This window comes from Aphis gossypii, chromosome 3, assembly GCF_020184175.1.
Source record: "Aphis gossypii isolate Hap1 chromosome 3, ASM2018417v2, whole genome shotgun sequence".
Classification (NCBI taxonomy): Eukaryota; Metazoa; Arthropoda; class Insecta; order Hemiptera; family Aphididae; genus Aphis; species Aphis gossypii.
In genome coordinates, this window is record NC_065532.1 from 8,890,946 (window position 1) to 8,909,781 (window position 18,836).

Sequence of the window (18,836 nt, forward strand, 5' to 3'; positions counted from 1 at the left end):
CGACGAGAGAACTGTGCGCACCGTACACGCCCATCGACGACGCCGTCGACCAATGACAGTCCGTCCGGTTTCCGCGTCACTCGTACCGTGCGGGGCGGGGTCGGCGTACGGGGCCGCCGACGCACCGGCCGAAGGAGCAGTGTCCGACTCACGGGCGGTAGTGTACGTTTTGCGGTCATCGTGCGAGTACCATTTCCGACGTGCTGTGGTGAATTTTTATCGACACGCATACACATCACACACACACACATTTTCAAACATTTTATATTCGATTTCGTTTAATTTTCCACTCGCGTTTATTATTATTCGTTATCGGTTTTCGCCCATATTCGTTCATCGTTCGTTCATTATTCATACGACGCTCAAGACCGGGAAAATCCACGATGTCCGTGTCCACGTTGAACATGACACCCTACTTCACCGGATACCCGTTTCAAGGTAAATAGAAAAACTACAATATTTTTTTACTAGTGCCACGCTCGTTAGGGACACGTCGAAATTATAATATTATATATTATCGTTGCTACGATTTTTACCCCTGTATGGCTGTATTATCTACTTAACTCGATTTAATCACGATCGCGACTATCATCTATGACGAACGTTTCGCTGATTATATAATTATAATATACTATACATAATTTATATTATTATATTATATTATATATGCGCGATAGTATCTGATTATATTCTACATAATATCCATTTTTATATCATAATAATATTACGCGTATGAGTCAATGTTATACGTATCTTAACGACATCGTTTTTTTTTTGGCGCGCGAAACAGGCCAGGGCCGCATGAACCAGCTCGGTGGCGTGTTCATCAACGGTCGGCCTCTTCCCAATCACATCAGGTTGAAGATCGTCGAAATGGCCGCGGCAGGTGTCCGCCCGTGCGTCATATCCAGGCAGCTCAGAGTGTCCCACGGTTGCGTGTCGAAAATCCTTAATCGGTACCAAGAGACCGGAAGCATACGTCCCGGCGTGATTGGCGGCAGCAAGCCTAGAGTGGCCACGCCGGACGTGGAGAGGCGCATCGAAGAGTACAAGAAGGCCAACCCGGCAATGTTCAGCTGGGAGATCCGTGACAAGCTCGTAAAGGTGCGTTTACATTTATATGACTATATAGTATATATATACACACGAAATTATCTATACAAGTATAGGTTTAAGTTCAGTATCCGTAAAACATGCGTATATAATATAGGTTTATACATATGAATAATATATGATATACCTATATTAAATTGAAATTTCATCGTAATTAAATAATAACCTGTACCGGCTGTACCTACCTATATATTAAGTACGTTATCATCCTCGTTCACGCTTAACATTCTTAACGTCTTTTAAGAATACGATTTTGAGAATAAGACGTATAATTTAAGATTTTACAAATTTTAAAATTGTTTCCACAAATGCATTTTTTCTTTTTAAATCTTTATTTAATAATATTATATGTTTGCTTCTCAGCAGAAGCACATATTTTAACTACAGCGATCTCACTATTGCATGTAGGGATTGTGATGGATATGATAGATATTTATACTAGATATTATTTTTCATTATTAAATTGGAGATGTTTATGGTTACAATTACATTTTTTTCTTGATATTTCGATAGGTTTTTGCTAAATTATTGTGTCTTTATAATGTGCGCTTCTGCTGGGACACTCAGCTTTTGTATTGCATTTTGAACAAAAATGAAACAAAACGTGATGACACAGATACTGTTTTTTAAGACATATATTATATTGATTGTGTGGATAGTTAACTACAGATTGCAATAAATTATTATGTGTATATTATTTTATTAACTGTATCAGAAGTTCTGATTCAGATCTTATATTTATTTTCATAGTATCGATATAACTATATATATTTACTAATATTTTTAATATTTACAATATTATTATAATATTAAATATACATGCGTGTCAAATAGGTATAATATAATATATGATATACACTAACGTTAAAGTCTCTAGAAATCGATTGCACTCACAATAATAACGCGTTATATAATAGGTGTTTATATAAATATAAATGATAATATAGAGTCTATTTACACGGGTTTGTGATCAATATTAATAAGTTAAGTTAACTGTAAGTAATATTTATGATAGGTACTTATATATCGATTTAAATTACATATATTTTAAACAATATACGACGATAGCGTTGAAAACTGTTATTATATCAGTTATTCAAATAATCATGCTTAAATATATTATGTTTTTATATGAACATATTATATATTATATTGTATTTTGTCAAGTTTTTCCAATAATTTATGTATTTATTGCATTTATACCATAAAAACCATTGATTTTATAAGTACCTACAGATTAAAACTGATAAGTACATTTTCCAACTTCTAAGATTGTTAGGTATGTATACTGTAAATTAAAAACTAAATCTAACCAATGAGAACTGCAAGTACCTATACAATTGTGAGAGGTGGTTATATCGACTAATATTTAAATTTATAAGGCCTGGCATAGGTATATATATATATATATATATGAATTGGATGGTTATATCTATAGGAAATATGATGTTGGGGTAGTAGAAACAGCTAGCTAGGGTGTATGTTTTGAATGTATTGTGCGTATACGTTTACGGAGAGAGATAAAGGAGAGTATTTCTATGGGTCATCGAGAGTTAATTAGTAATAATATTCTTATGGCATATTGATAGAATGCAACAATGATAATATAAAGTAGTTCAGAATAAAATATTTCTAATATTATTAAATAGATCTAAAAATATAGGTATATTTAAATTAAAAAAATATTGTACCTAAAAGTAGCAATGTGACATAATCACATAATTATATATCATTATCCAACCATCATTATCTCAATAGTCTTTATAGTTAGCATACATTTAACTTTTTAAGTATATATTCATAATTTGAATTTAAAAGTATTAAATTTAACTAACTTTCAATCTATAGTATTGTGTTGTTTTATACACCATATAAATGTAAAATATGTAGATTATAATAGTACATTACATTTATAAAATTATAATAGCATTTTATAATATAGGTACGTAGGTAGGTATAGGTATACAATTGTAATATAACACTTGTATACGTGATTAAATACAGTAGAATTCCATTATATATTATAAATATCTATAATAATATTATTATGCAACATTTACGTTCTCATATAAATTAATTATTAGTTTTTAATTTTATATCGTAGCGTTACTATTATATAATTGTAGATTAAAATAGTTTTTAGGCTAACTATAAATGTAAATATTTTTCTAATTATCCCAGCAGGACGGCATTTGTGACAAAAACTCGGCCCCGTCTATCAGTTCCATCAGCCGACTACTGCGTGGTGGTAGAAGGGACGAGCTGAAAAACCATTCAATCGATGGGATTTTGGGTAAGTCTTAAACTCTTAAACAATGTTCTATGCGCGCATTTGTTATTATATTATGTTGTCGTACAACTTATACCGGTACGGCGGTACCTCTGTATTTATGGCTATATTCTGTACATAAGATGATATATTATACACACCTACTTCGTCACAAATCACACGCCGCACAAAACACGAGTTCCGAGTAGGTTTACATATTTGCCTGTCTATACCTACCTGCGGACAAGACGAATGTGTAAATAACGGGGTTTAAAGGGAAAATGGGGAAAAAACTACCCAAACGTCTACCCTCGCCGATTGTTACGTCTTAACTCTATCGCCACCGCCGTGCGATGTGTGCGCGTTACATCGTTTAAGAGTATACGCTTTTGGCTACTTGGTGGCTACCGAAGAGCGAATACCGTTAGCCGAAAGGATATAAAAACCATTGTTGACTACGGACCACGAAAAAAAAAATAAGAAAAGGGGGCGAAGAAAGCGGTGAAAGAATAATGCATAATACTATTATACACCTAATATATATTATTATGAATAGCGAAGGCGTGTCCGCCGCCGCGCGTGAAGTGCGTGTGAGAATCGCACGGCGGCGACCACCAAGGGTTTTGCTACCACAGGGGTTTTGGTTAACACTTTTCTACAAAAAAAAATAAAAATAAAATTCACGGCCACACAATATTTATCACCTATACGCGGGGTGGTCGAACACGGGCGTTTACGACCTTATATTATAATACACCGGTCGCGGCTACTAGTCCGCTACTTTTACATTATTATATATTATGTAGATATAGGTACCGGTACGTCTTATATATACATATATATTATATTATATTTTGTGGATTCATTTTTTTTTAAATAGTTTTAACAAAATATTATCCTCGCAGTATATTATATCAACGCGTTATTCGAATTCGTCTAATACAACAATAATAATCATAATGCAACAACTGTTGCAGTTAGATATTATTATAATTATCTAATGAAAATCGAACGAGAACGACTCGAGTTTTTCGGTAAACGTGACGTTCATAATTTTTTTATATCTACGGACATCGGCAGCTTCAGAAGAACCCGTCTCCGCGGGGTGTCCCCTAATGTAAAAGGCTTGCCGACACGTAAAACCCGTTTAATTCGCCGTAATTTAAAAATGGATTTTTCTCCTTCAAGCAGGCTTGCTGGCCCGCACACCTTATTATTATTATTTTTTTTTCCACATAGGATTTAATGTCAACTCGCCAACACACTCGCGAGTTATTAGCCCAGTTTAATCGCTACCCACATCCGCCGCCGCCAAATAGGTATACACTATTATAATACCTATATCGGATTGTGATGCAGCCGCTGCAAAGATGATGGTAGTTGGTATTCGGTGTATATTAATATATTACATAGTATATACTCTATTATTTGTTGGTGATGAATGATGATAATATTATATTATTCAAATTCACTATACAGTATTGTTGTTTATTTCCCTCCGTCGCGATAAGCCCGTAAAAAAATGTAAAAATATACCGTCTCAGACAAAAGGCGTGTCTCGAGCGTTTTATTGAAAAAAAATAAATCGAAAAGCTTCGTCGTTATATATTCATTAATCTAATGTTATACTGTCTGGAAAAAGTACCCCGTGAGATTAAATTGTTGCACTCGTCGTAAATAAGTACCTACGTGCATCTGTGTATTTAAACATTCGCTTTTTTTCAATATTCTCATTGCGTTTACAATTCCCTATTGTTGTGATTTCTTATTTATATATATATATATTTAATGTATAGTCTATAAAGTACGTCATAACGCGTATAAATTGTTTTTTTATCTTTGCCCGCAATAAAAATTAAGTTCGATTCTATATAATATATTTCATTAGTTATATGACGTTTAGCGTATCCTATAACTAGTTTTACATAGTGGTCAAAAATAAAATGTAGATGAGTAATCAAAAAATACAAAATTATAATTATTTAAATGTTAAATTATCGGAATAATAGATCAACGTTTTGTGAATATCCCTTATTATAGCTATTGAACTTCGTATGATTAATCCATTAGAACTTTTCAAAATACCTATGAATGTTAACATTTAAATCGATCACGTTGTATACCAACCTAGAAAAATATAAACATATGTATCTGTGTGTAATACGCAGGCTGACTATTTTCAAACGTGTTTATAAAAAAAAAAAAAAATTAAATACGAATACCAAACCAGTAATTTTTGTATAATTCCGTCGAGTCGCGTTTAAAATATGTACCTATATATACAGTTACACCTATCGTAAGTATACCTATCAATGTTCAGTCGAGGCAATTTACGACTGCTTTTATATTAATATACGATTGCACTACAAGTACGCTTGCCAAATCTCGTGTACACATCAACAGCGTTTTAAAGGTATTAAAAATAACGATATAATCTCGCGAAATAATATTCTGCAATGGAAAATTATGAAAAATTATGAATTTCGATTTTCGTGTAATATGCATGTATAACTACGATAATATTAAGACTTATCCGAGTGCGGAATGGTGAAGGCAGATTTTTAGAGCGCTCAAGTCACCAGCTAGGAAGGTTTAGTCCTTTTATAACAAATCTTAATGTAGGTATGTGGTATGTCTAACATTAAAATAAACATAATAATATTATGTTTATTATTATATTATAATCGTTTATTATTTATTTATCTATTTACTTAATATCGTATTATAGCTAAGTACGTGTTTGCAAACGAGTCTGAAACAGGATAAATCAATTGAAACATGCGGTCCCGCGGGCCTATATTTTATACACATATACCTATATACTATAGTTGTTTTAATACGATTTGTACTCGGCAGTCGATTTGCGACGGCGGCGCGTGCGTGTATATATACTTACCTAATAATGATACCTAATAATAATATACACTGCGGCTTATCTGAGGAGCCTTGGCGGTGTATTGCCGACCAGACAATATTATATACACACATCACACGCGCATTTATACGATTTCGATGAGGATTTAGGGCCGCCCAACACTTGGCGGTATCATCTTTAATAATAGATTCGGTGGTTGAGATTTTTTCGATTTTTTCATTTTTATTTTTATTACCATTAGTATTTAGTATTACAATATCATTATAATATATATATATAGGTATAACATGGGACGCGGTATACTCGACATAGGTTATTATGTAAATCGTTCTCGTTGATAAGACGCGCGGCGGAACCGGACTCGGCTCGGGGTTGGGTAATTACTCGAAAACGGGTAAAAGAGAGGATACACACACACACACACACACACACCACACACACACACACACACACACAACACACACACGATATTATGCGCGTACCAACGGCGATCGACACACAACCGTATAGTTTTGCGCCCGGAGCGCGTTAGATGAGGTTAAATGATTTCCCGCGCGGCGACGAGCGCTCGCGACCGTTCCAAATGCAGGAATAAGGTATATCGGTAACAATATGATAATATTATTATAATAATAATTATAAATTATAATACACTGCTGGCGACGCGTGATTGAACGTACGGTATTTGTTAACACTGTCAAACAGCGAGACGTGAAATCAATCAACTCGCGGGCTTATTATCATTTGCATACAGCATACCTACAATATATTATATTATTATGTATTAGGTCCGGAGATTTCTCGTATAACCTTTACCTATAATACAAACAAACGAAATATTATGATAATATCACGTCCGTACGTTTTGTGTATAACATTATGTGTGTAGGATTTATGGCAATCGTTCATTATATTCGTATAATGGTCATATACACGTATAATAATACATAAATACTGAATGTACCTATAATATGTGTTATATATATGCCTACGCATGGTCCAACGATAAAAATAAAAATATGAGTATATAATATATTAGGTCTTGTCGGTGCCGCGTGGCTTATTCGTACATAATATTATACTCACTTTGCGTATAGTGCGTATAGCACTTATTGATAACGCATATCGTCGCGTAGTCGGTAGGCAATACTCACGGTTACATTAAGTATTATTTGGAAATTTCGAGGCGATAGGTACCTATCATTGTTATGGTCATCCACAATCTATGCATCTATGTATGAGACGACTACGATGAGTTGTATATTAGCATATTACAATAAAATTGTGTAGACTATTAAATGAAAGTGCAAAATTCTATTCTACACACGACTCATAATAACACAAACGTATTCTGATTTAATATTCTTTGCGCGTTAATATTATGATATGATGTGTGTACGGTAGTTTAAACAAGTGTTTTTCGGCTCTGTTTATAGGTCCGAGCAGCGCCGATGACTCTGACACGGAATCGGAACCGGGTTTTCACTTGAAACGCAAACAGCGTCGAAGCCGAACCACGTTCACGGGCGAGCAACTCGAAGACTTGGAGCGCGCATTCCATAAGTCCCAGTACCCGGACGTTTATACTAGAGAAGAGCTGGCCCAAAAGTAAGAATTTTTATTAACTTATATAGTATTATTATATCTATGTTAACTGATTCTATGACACGATAGTACCTATGCATTTCTCGATCAGGATAAGATTAAGTATTACAAAATAGTTAACTCCTGAACAAACTCCGATCATTCCAGTTCATAAATCAGCTTTTGTGTCCGACCGAGCTAACAATCACTGCTGATCAATTTAAGTATAATCACACACTATACACACTTCTACTTCAATATCTAAACAATATTTACTAGCATTTCATTTCTATAAAAATTTCATTCTTAACACATAATCAAATTATAACCTTTCTCGTCATCTCAAAACCAATTATCCATATTTATGATTTAACCTAACCTAACCTAACAACTTAACTCATGTAGGTATAATTTAAAAAATTAAAAAATGTAATAAAATTCTACAATTTCATATAGTTGAAGTAGTTTTGTTATTTCTTTTACAAATAAATATTTGATTATTGTATAATATGTTAAAATATAGATTGTAAAAATGTTGTCTATTTTAAAAGTAATATAAAAAAAAATCGACGTTTACCTATAAAAACATTATTTTTTGGGGAATTATTATGATTATTATTAATAAGCATTCAAAGCTTAGACGTGAAGAAAGAGGAGTGAACGTAACAGTGTCGGCGAGGGAACCCAGCGAATTCTTGGTGCCATCACTCCTCGTAATATGCACCGTATCACGTCTTATATAATACTGTATTATTATGGATGCACGGAGGAAAGGGACACGTAATAAAATAAACCGAATGAGGGGCGTACAGTGATTCGTCGAAACAGTACTCGGGAGGGTATATATTAGGCACATGTTATTTTTGGTACACGTTGCAGAGTGTATGCGTTGATAATAATTGCCGGCTGACTACGCGACGGCAACGCAGTGAAAGTGAATACCTTATTATAACCGACGACGCCGCCGCATCCGCCACCGCGACTATCTCACGATTGGCCCTCTGTATAATACGCGACCGACTACGGCGTAATGTCAAAAAAGGTCATTTTCGTGCGATGGAGGTCTTTCCGGGGTTTTTCGGCGTTCGTGAAAACTTTTAAGCCACAATTTCGCAGATAAGCAGGCCTTTCCTGCAAGTCGTGTTTTTCCGGTATCGAAAAACGTGTCGCTATGATTATGTTTTTTCCCGTTTTCTTTAATGATAATAATAATTATTATTACGCTTTTGTTGTTCGGACACATAATACACAGACGAGAGGAGGTCAGTAACGTGCGTGTCTAACGTAGACTGGGACTTTATTTTAAATCGTGTGAATTTTCGATTTAATCGTCTCCCCGAACATCCATAGTTTTAGCAATTATACATGGAATTTCCCGCAGCAATACGCGATGATAGACGATTGTATAATGTCGTATGATCTTACTATCGACAGTAGTGAAAAAATATATATTTGCTTTTGACAATTGTCATACTAAGTGAATTTAGTAGGTGAGACAATCCTAATAAAAACTATACTTTTTATAATAGTAAGATATATTTATAAGAAATAGGCAGGCGTTAACATTTTATGTGAAGGTGTCTATAATGTGATGTATTAAATTTTGGACTTTGGCGCAACTGACTATCCACCATTTATGTTTCGGTATTTCTAACCGCGGTTCTGTTTGTTTTTTGTCTCCAGAACCAAATTGACCGAGGCCAGAGTACAAGTATGGTTCAGTAATCGTCGGGCTCGTCTCCGGAAGCAGATGGGCACGCATCAACACATGAATGCTGCGGCTGCGGTAGCGTTCAACCCGGCAGCGGCAGTCGTGAGCCTTTCGGCCGGCTCGTTCCAGTCCGCATCCGGTGGCCAACACGGAGCTCACGGCCAATACAGCGGCCACGATCACCACTCGACAGCCGCCGCGTCAAATTTCAATTCTCCTCAAGGTAAGCACAATCAATGAAATTTTTTCCTCTGCGGTATTATACATAATATAAAATCGTTATTAAAAGGGCTCAAAGACGTTAATGTTGCGTTTGTGAGTTTTTTTTTAATTAGATCGATCATGCTAAATAAACAGATCAAATCACTTTTCAACCGATACACCGAACGTTTTTAATGCATACATTTAGTGATGACATTGATTCGAGATTTTAATCATTATAGTGGCGCTAGGTCAGCAATCACGATAACATTCATGACAGCAGACGATAATATATAATATCAATAATTATAATATATATTCCAACGGTCACATATATATCTTGTAAATAAATTTATTCGCGTGATGCCGTGATGATACTGTGTTGAAAATGCATTCAACACATCTTAACCTAACCTAACCTAACTATTATAATATATATTATACTAAATTTAAAGTAAATTCTCATTAATTTGAATTATGTATCATAAAACACGTGCAAATTCAAGAACGAAAGCAAATAAATAGGCGTACACAACGATTCATAGTTCGACATGATGTAGTGATACAAATTTAGTTCTTATTTAGAGCAACGATAAGTTCGACCCTTTTAATACGCTCATAGCACACACACACAAACACTTAGGTATATAATATAACGCGAGTATACCTATGTGTTCTATGTATAATATACGTACGGTAATATACTGCGCGGGCGCGAGCGGCCATCACGGAAATTACACGGTGTGCGACGATTAATACACACCACGGTAATGTTTTAATGGGCATAATATTATATATTTTATACTCTTTGAAGTTTAGCCGTAATTTCGACGTGTACCGCCGCCGCCGCAGTAATAATAACCGTGTTCGGGGCAGTGCGAGAGGTGAACTCGCGATCGTACACACACATATATATATGTATATTTGTACATATAGTACGACCGAACACGAATCGGGCCGGAAATTATACAAATCCGTCCGGGCACGTATACGCATTTATATAGTATAGGTAGGTATTATAATATATTATACGCAATACGCGTATGCGCACACACGCGGCGACGCTCATCGTGAGTGCGATTTTTATTTTCCATTTAATTCACCGTATACCTCTCTGTACGTACGAATATAAATCGCGTAGGTACCTACGTGTTTTTTCATTACGCACGAATACAACTTCAGTCCTATGTACAACACTGTTATAATACGTGTTATGCGCCACGTCTATGAATACCCGTCGGTTTTAAACGCTGACAATAAGTAATAATAGTAATAATATCGCGTATAAAACGATAAAATATAATATACAAAACGAGCGGCCATCATCGCGTCCATATTACATATTATATTATATTATAAAATATTTCGTATGTATTAGGGGTAGGGGGATGAGAAAAAGCGTTACACATAATGTGCGAATTTAGGGCGACGATTCCATTTTAACGCTCCCCTAGTCGTCACCTATAACTCGTTATGTGTATATAGATATACCTACCGCCGACGTCAGACTCCAATCCGGCCATTTGTGGCACGAAACTACCCCCTTCGTCGCATAGAGATTTCACCCCACTGATTTTTCCCGTCGTTTTTGTCTTTGCAGGGACTTCCCACGGCACGTGGCCCACCACCGGCGCTGCCACTGGATACTATCCTTCGACGACCTGCAACTATGGCAGTGGCGTGAACGGAGGCACTTCCGCCGACGCGATGTATCATCACCCGCACCACGCGCATCACCAGAACAACAACAACAATAACAACGGTGCCACGTCATATTCATCACAAAGTTCGGCTGTCGACCATCACTCGCTGGCATGGACAAAGCCCAACAAGGACGTGACGGCCGCTGCCACTTGGAGTTCCGACAATTACTCGTGAGTACCTACAACATTATCGTAATACTAATACACCACAATATAATATATGAGATTGAAAAAAGGAAAATCTTTTCTTTATTCACTGCACTTACCTGCAACACCATATTACTGTAGAGCAAAAATTTAGTATTTTGTGTTGTGGTGACTCGAAGACTTATAATGTATGACAAAAATGACTGTTATCGTGCTTGGTAGGAAATGTGTATTTTAAAAATGCTTATACAAAAATGAATATTTAAAAAGCTATTTAAATTACACAATATATAGGTACACTATTTTTTTCGTAATATTGATAACGCTGTATAATGTACAATTAAGATCGATTTGATACCTAAATTCTTATCAAATGGAAACATTATTAGGTAGGTACATTGATTTTATTGGTACTAAAAACTAATCGAAAAATCAACTTTACCTATAGGACATTCTGCTTCATTTTATTATGTATTTTTCAGCGACGCTCTCTTGTTATTATCACTTATCACTCTTCTATACTTTATTCCGTAGGTTAAGTTAAAATTATTACTAACAATTCAAGTAGTTATAATATAGATAATAATATAATATACACATTATATATATAAAAAAAATAATTAATACAAGTTTTCAAATGCAAAGAAATTTTAAAAACGGTAAATATTTTTATTTTCTCTCTCTCACTTATTAAAACATGTATTGAGTTGAGACTGGTCTCACTCGTCTCACCACCCATCGAACCATCACAATAGTGACGAATGACTATAATACTACATTATAATATAACAAGTAAAATATGTAATTCACAAAATATCTGATCAGACTTAAGCTGTGTTTTGACTTGTATAATGATTTAATATAATGAGGTATACGACGAGGGTCGGAAACAATTACCGTCTGTTACTACTGCGGCGTTATTACATTATTAAACTTAAATAAAACAATTTCTAATTAGATTACGTGTGATTTGTTTCGTTTTTTCCCCTTTTTACAACTCTTCTTAACCACCGCCATCACCGCCACTGTGCGTGAGTAATAGTCAGAAATTAATATACGGTTTGCCGGAGAAATTACGGACCGCCGCCGCGTATGAAATGGATTAAAGCCGATAAATCAAGCTAATGAAATTTTTTTCTTTCCCGCGTGTAGACGTGTACAGGTACGACGCGAGCGTATATCGTATACAAAATATAATATTTTTCCTCATTTCGATCGGTCAGTTGAAAAGCACTTGTCATTAGATTCCGTGTGTATTACCACCCATGCTGCAGCAGTCGGTATGTTGCAGCGGCAGTCTCGCGGGTAACCGGTGACTTTAACAAATCGACTATATTATATATTATATTATTATATATATATACGCGTATACTTATACGCCGAGCGTTGGAATAATAATAATGACCACCGAGTGTATATGTATGTATGTAATTCATTAGAACGAAAAAATAAAAATTATCTCTTCAGAAGCCCTCCGGTTCGCATTCATTACGCCGCCGCTCGGCAGTGATGTTGTCTATGAGGCATATACGTATACAATATACATAGGTACTTACCTGTGTGTAATATATAATATAATAATATATTATGCAGTGACGCGCGCTGATTTTTTCGGATTTTTTTTTTTACATCTGACGACGAATAATTATGTTTTGTGATGTTGACGGTATCTGATGGCGTTTGCCGATATCATAACATTCATAACGTATTATTTTATAATGCAGAAACGCGCCATTGATATAACGATCTTTGGCATTCGCGATAAAGTTTAGTTTTGGATTAGTACGAAAAATATAAATGTACATTTAGGGAGGGTCCATCATAATTATTCGTGGTAAGGCAGTGCAAGCAATAAACCCTAACCTAACCTATAAAATCTATACATAGGTTTCAAAAACATATGATTCTGCCATTAAATTGAGAATGTTAAAATACTGCTCACAGACATAATATAATAAATTGCCTCCGTTTGACGTACAACAAGGTAAATTTGTGCTCTACAGCTGAGTCCATGATTTTGTGTCGTTAAATTATCAAATTTTAAGATAAGGATATCACGTATAGCGATAAGGATATGCACTCCAAATTTCAGCTTTGTAATGTCGTGTTTTATTTCGCAGGTTCTTCGCCGGCGGCAACACCATATACGGGTCTGGTTCCAATCTGGCCCCGCATTCGGCCAGCGAAGCCAAATCTGGATATCCGTATTTCGGTCAGCTGTCCCAAATGGACGCCATGTGCGGCAGGGTGCACTGATCGCGTTAACTTCAGTGGTGACAGCGATTATGACATCTTCAGTATGGACACGTCCTCTTTCCCTTCCTCTAACCGCACGGCCATTGTAATATTATTGCTCTGTTTTCTCTCGACGCTCCCAGTCCACCGTGCCAATAAAAACGGCGCGAAAACGTGTTTTGATTTTATTATAATATTTATTATTATTATTATTCTTTATGTAATTTTGTATATTAAACTATTATTAGCAAATATTATCATTATTATATTTTTATTGTACACGAAACTAACTTCTAACGGTATATCGAAATTTAACCCGTGTGTACGCGTTGTATTATAATATAATTTTACATAATTTTTTTTTTTTTTTTTAAGGCGCACAATGATGCGATTCGTATTGTGCATATTATCATTTCGTAGCTATAAAGAGTAAAATATAATAATTAAAAAAAAAAAAACATTGTACTTACATTATTTTTGTATATTTTAAATATTGTATAAAAAAAAATTTCGAGTGTTGAATACACATATAATAATACATCATATACACATTATATACATATATATATAATATTATTATGTACATATTATACTAATAAAATCGTTGTCGATACGTGTTTATGATACATCACATGCGTTCTCGTTCCATTATTTCCATTATAGCGTAGTGTGCATTGTTGTTTGTCGTACACAATATTATTACGAAGACGACGACCGTAAGTGACCGTTCGCCGGCAACGCATTCTGTCGTCGACGGAACCTCCTCCTCGTTCGGCCGATGACGCGAGGTGTTTTACACCGCCGCCGTGTACTTAGGTGGACCGACCGTTTTTGAAAATGTTACGCGAACCAAAGATGCCCGATCGCGGCCAGGATTCAGTTGGTCTTATTGCGTCCCAAATTGTAAGTATGTTCCGATCGGGCCCGTACACGAATTGGTTCCCAAAATAACTACGGGTATTTACGTATAAATAAAACAGGTGCAAAAAAAAATATTATGTAATACGATTTTTTTAAACGTCATTACATAAATATCAACTTTTATTGCCATGAAAATTACCAATACGCGGTCATCTTGTAATAGCATATATTTAATTAATATTTGAAAACTATATGCATTTCTTGTGCGGAGCGAGTCAATGATTTATATATTTTAATGTCTTAATAGACACATTATAATATACCTATAAGTCAAACTTGGTCTGGTCAATAAACGGCATAAAAAAAAAAAATCATAATGTAACAGGTTGATTTTTATAAATTATACGTTTTATATTATAAACTCAGATTTAGACATTGGTTTTGTTCGCAGTCAAGCTGCGGTTTATCGGTTTTCTTGTCTTTGATAAATCATAAAGTACCATTTGCACCGAATATTGTTAGGTTGTGTTTAACATATTCTATTTTCATTGAAGCGCAATCGTATATTATGTTTATTTAGTTTTAAACCAACCCCTGAAAATAACAGTTTCTATACTTAAATTTCATATGGACCGCAACAAGGATATTGAAAAGGAAAAAAAGTCACTCTGAGCCATAGTCGACCAATACCTATTCAAATAGTAAGTATAGTATTATAACGTTCAACACGTATTAAAATACCATATTTACTATTTAATAATAATAAGGTATATCCTTATCCGTTATTAAGTCTTATCGGTAGCTGATTTGAAATCACTTTTTCAATTATGCGGACGGTGTTCGTATATGCTGTGGTTTCTCGTGGCAGGCGAGATTATCGTAGGTGTACTGTAGGGTAAGGTCGGAAATGCACTCAAAACAAAAAATAATAATAATAAAAATAGTGTTAGAATTTAACTCGTTCCGATCATTATATTTATACACAACACCTATTTATTAACAATATACTTACATAGATAAAAAAAAAAAAATAACAATTTGTATTTTTTTAAATATTATCTAAAGCTTATAGGTTTTATTAGAACTGTTGTGATAGCATTATATAGCTAAATGGTTTTTATTTAAAAATAATATTATTAATACGAGATTTTAAAATCAATTAATAAATAGCGATGACTCAAATAACACACACACACACAAAATAGAATTATAAAATTATAATAATACAAAATTATGTAGATTTGTGACTGCGGATTACGCGTATATTGTACTTACAACGATAAATTTCCACCGACAATGCACCAGAGTGTGGCGTGGACCGCACTCGACGACGATATTATGATGTGATGAATGATATTTGGTTTAATCGCCCGTGAAATGCACACACTTCAAAAGTGAGCAACAGTTATAATTTATTATTCGTATTTTGTAAGCGGAACATCACACAACCTGCGTATTCAAACTCAGGTGGATTTACAGGTGTTATCTTACTATGTTAATTTTTTCGATATCGAGTAGATCGCACCAGACCTAATAAGAACATATAGTCCGTAAAACATACTTGGGTCGAGTGGATCGATTACGTGTAACGTTTCTGGCGATTTTAAATCTAACCTTTGACCTTTCGATCGCTTTTGAGTTTTGAACTAACCACTTTGTATATAATTAATAATGTGTTCAATATTTCCTAGAGATTTATGAAAGTCCAAAAATTAGTTATAGGATAAATTATAAAAAGTTATGGGTATACATTAATTTAATTAATTGTAATTTATTATTCAATAACGAAAAATATTATTATTTAAGCGTTAGTATCAATTGTCACTCTTGAATAAATCTCCGATATAACAACCGGTATTGTCGGCATAGTGAATGAAATGAACAGAATAATTATTATTTTTATAAATAATTATAAAAATAATTGTGAAGGCTATATATTATAATATTATAATATTTTAAATCTAAATAGTGTAACTATATACAATAGTATATATTTATAAAAGTTCATTGCAAACATATTAAAATATATATAAAAAAAAATAATAATATTAAATAAAATATAAATATTATTTAGTAATAATAATAATAATAGATATATATTTATATATATTTTATACCTATATTATATAATAATAAGTATTATAGAAAATTACACGTGTATACAGCTACAAAAATAAGTAATTACTTAATTATAATATTTGCAACAATGCAACCCTCCTATTAGCTATGGTTGTGTTGAAGGGTTTTTTTAGTGTTTATAATTACATTAATTAATGTAGCTTATTATTAAAGTATTTATGTAATTTATGTATAAAATACTTACAAGATATATTTGTAACGATAGAATAATATTCTATCAAATATTATTTAATCTATGTTATAGTTAAGCCTGTTGAAAAAACATTCCGAAACTATTACTCAAAAAAATACATCAAATGGTACCACTGAAGTTATATGCATAGACTTTAAGTACTATTTTGAACAATACGCACAAGCAATGGAGTTCGGCAATATTAATAACAGGTATACGCACTTATAGACTATAAATTAATAGAGACTCCATATTATTAATATAAGTTTTATGAAAAATTTCCATTTTTTTAATCAGATTTCGTATAGCCGCTTACTATAGTCGCTCCTACGTTTAAAATATGATCACGAAGGGATGAAAAATTTTAGTCAAAAATACATACGATTCGGAATGATATGATGGTGCTCGCCGTCCCATCGCCATCGCGTAGCCTGTTGTTCATTTATACCCTGCTTATACCTGCAATGCCCACCAAGCGCGAAATCGTGTCTACGACGACGGCAGCGGCGGAAAACTGGCCACAGGATAGTACTTTTTTTAAAATTTTTTTTTTTTTTTTTGGTTCCATAGAGTTGATGTTTCCGTCAGTGCACATGTGCCGCGTCGAGCACGTACGCGACATCAGTTTCATCGCTCCGTAATTTTCGGAAACGGGTTGACACGCGTATCTCTCCTCACGTCGCGTTATTTATAATTGAATACAATATTTTACTGTTCGTATTGTCTTAAAAAAAAACAGTATCGCGGTGCCCCAACACATATGACGTGTGTGTTTGACTGGGCATACGATATTGTTCCGTCGTCTGTGTATTATATTAAACAGTATACCCGTCGACGATTTTTATTGTTTCCAAAACGTAATCGATTCCGGCCGTAACGACTGTTTTTTTTTTTTTTGTGTGTGTGTTAAAGTCAGCCCACCCCGTGCACACGCCGAACAACGGTCAACCCGATCGCGGGTACACGGCGATAGTGTTGGTATTATTATTATTATTATTGTTATTAGTCGTTTTATACTTATTAGTCGTTATGTACAACGAAAAATATGTAGGTATATTATATAGGTATTATTATAATAACGACACGCAGTGTATACATTACGAGCATATAGGTTGCAGTGTTGTTGCCGAACGTTCAGACGTCAACGTTGATGAATTTATGGGCTTATGGAAAAAAAGGGAGAAAATAATATATATAATAAGCCTTCGAAGTGATGTAAGTAGCCTTTGTTGTGCGTGCGCGCGCGATGTTAATGCGGTCGGCGTGTTAAACAAAAAAAAAAAACCACATGCCGCTTTGTAAAATTATTTGTACTAAAAAACGTATTTTTTCTTTCTTGTTTTTTTTTTCCTTTTTTGTTCGCTCACAATGGTCGTCCGCCATATGTGTCACCCGGACACCCACAACGGCCGCGGTTTACTGCGGGATTTACGAAGGAAAAAAAAGAATAAGATTCTATATACATATGTATACATATATATGCGTGTATGAGAAAAAAACTTAAAAAATTCCTGTGCAACAGGTCGCGGGAAGCCTGCAGTGCCAATATAATATTTTGAGTCAGAAAAATATAAAAATGTTCATCGGACGGTATATATATTCTTTCATCCCCAGCCACCAACCCTATATCAAGACCGATGCTATTTCGATCTCGACGACGCGATTTGTATGATTATTATCAGTTCCGCTAGAAGTCCATTATGTGTGCATAAATAGTGCATTTGGTTGTTATAGTAAATATAAGGATCCTCTTCAGGAATTTCAAACACCCCCCTCAGAAAAAAAAATCAATTGTATGTAAATTCTCGTGTAAAACCAAGTAAGCG

At 34.3% G+C, this 18,836-nt stretch overlaps 1 protein-coding gene across 2 annotated transcripts; it reads left to right on the top strand.

Annotated features, from left to right (window-relative positions):
- Nucleotides 1-138: 138 nt before the first annotated feature.
- Nucleotides 139-14,464, top strand: LOC126551167 (protein gooseberry-like). 2 transcript variants are annotated; one of them, XM_050203954.1, is made up of 7 exons: nucleotides 139-438; nucleotides 791-1,104; nucleotides 3,295-3,406; nucleotides 7,694-7,865; nucleotides 9,525-9,775; nucleotides 11,354-11,627; nucleotides 13,724-14,464. In XM_050203954.1, the coding sequence occupies exons 1-7, from the start codon at nucleotides 384-386 to the stop codon at nucleotides 13,857-13,859; spliced, it is 1,314 nt and encodes a 437-aa protein (XP_050059911.1). In that variant the 5' UTR covers nucleotides 139-383; the 3' UTR covers nucleotides 13,860-14,464. The 2 variants fall into 2 exon arrangements, with proteins under 2 accessions (XP_050059911.1, XP_050059912.1); XM_050203955.1 differs by having other exon boundaries at nucleotides 3,298-3,406.
- Nucleotides 14,465-18,836: the final 4,372 nt, after the last annotated feature.

Bases quoted from the DNA above. Each gene is read 5' to 3' on its own strand.
- LOC126551167 (XM_050203954.1), top strand. From the start codon at position 384: ATGTCCGTGTCCACGTTGAACATGACACCCTACTTCACCGGATACCCG. The intron at 3,407-7,693 runs GTAAGTCTTAAA...CTCTGTTTATAG, and splicing joins TTCAATCGATGGGATTTTGG to GTCCGAGCAGCGCCGATGAC. The intron at 7,866-9,524 runs GTAAGAATTTTT...TTTTGTCTCCAG, and splicing joins AGAGAAGAGCTGGCCCAAAA to AACCAAATTGACCGAGGCCA.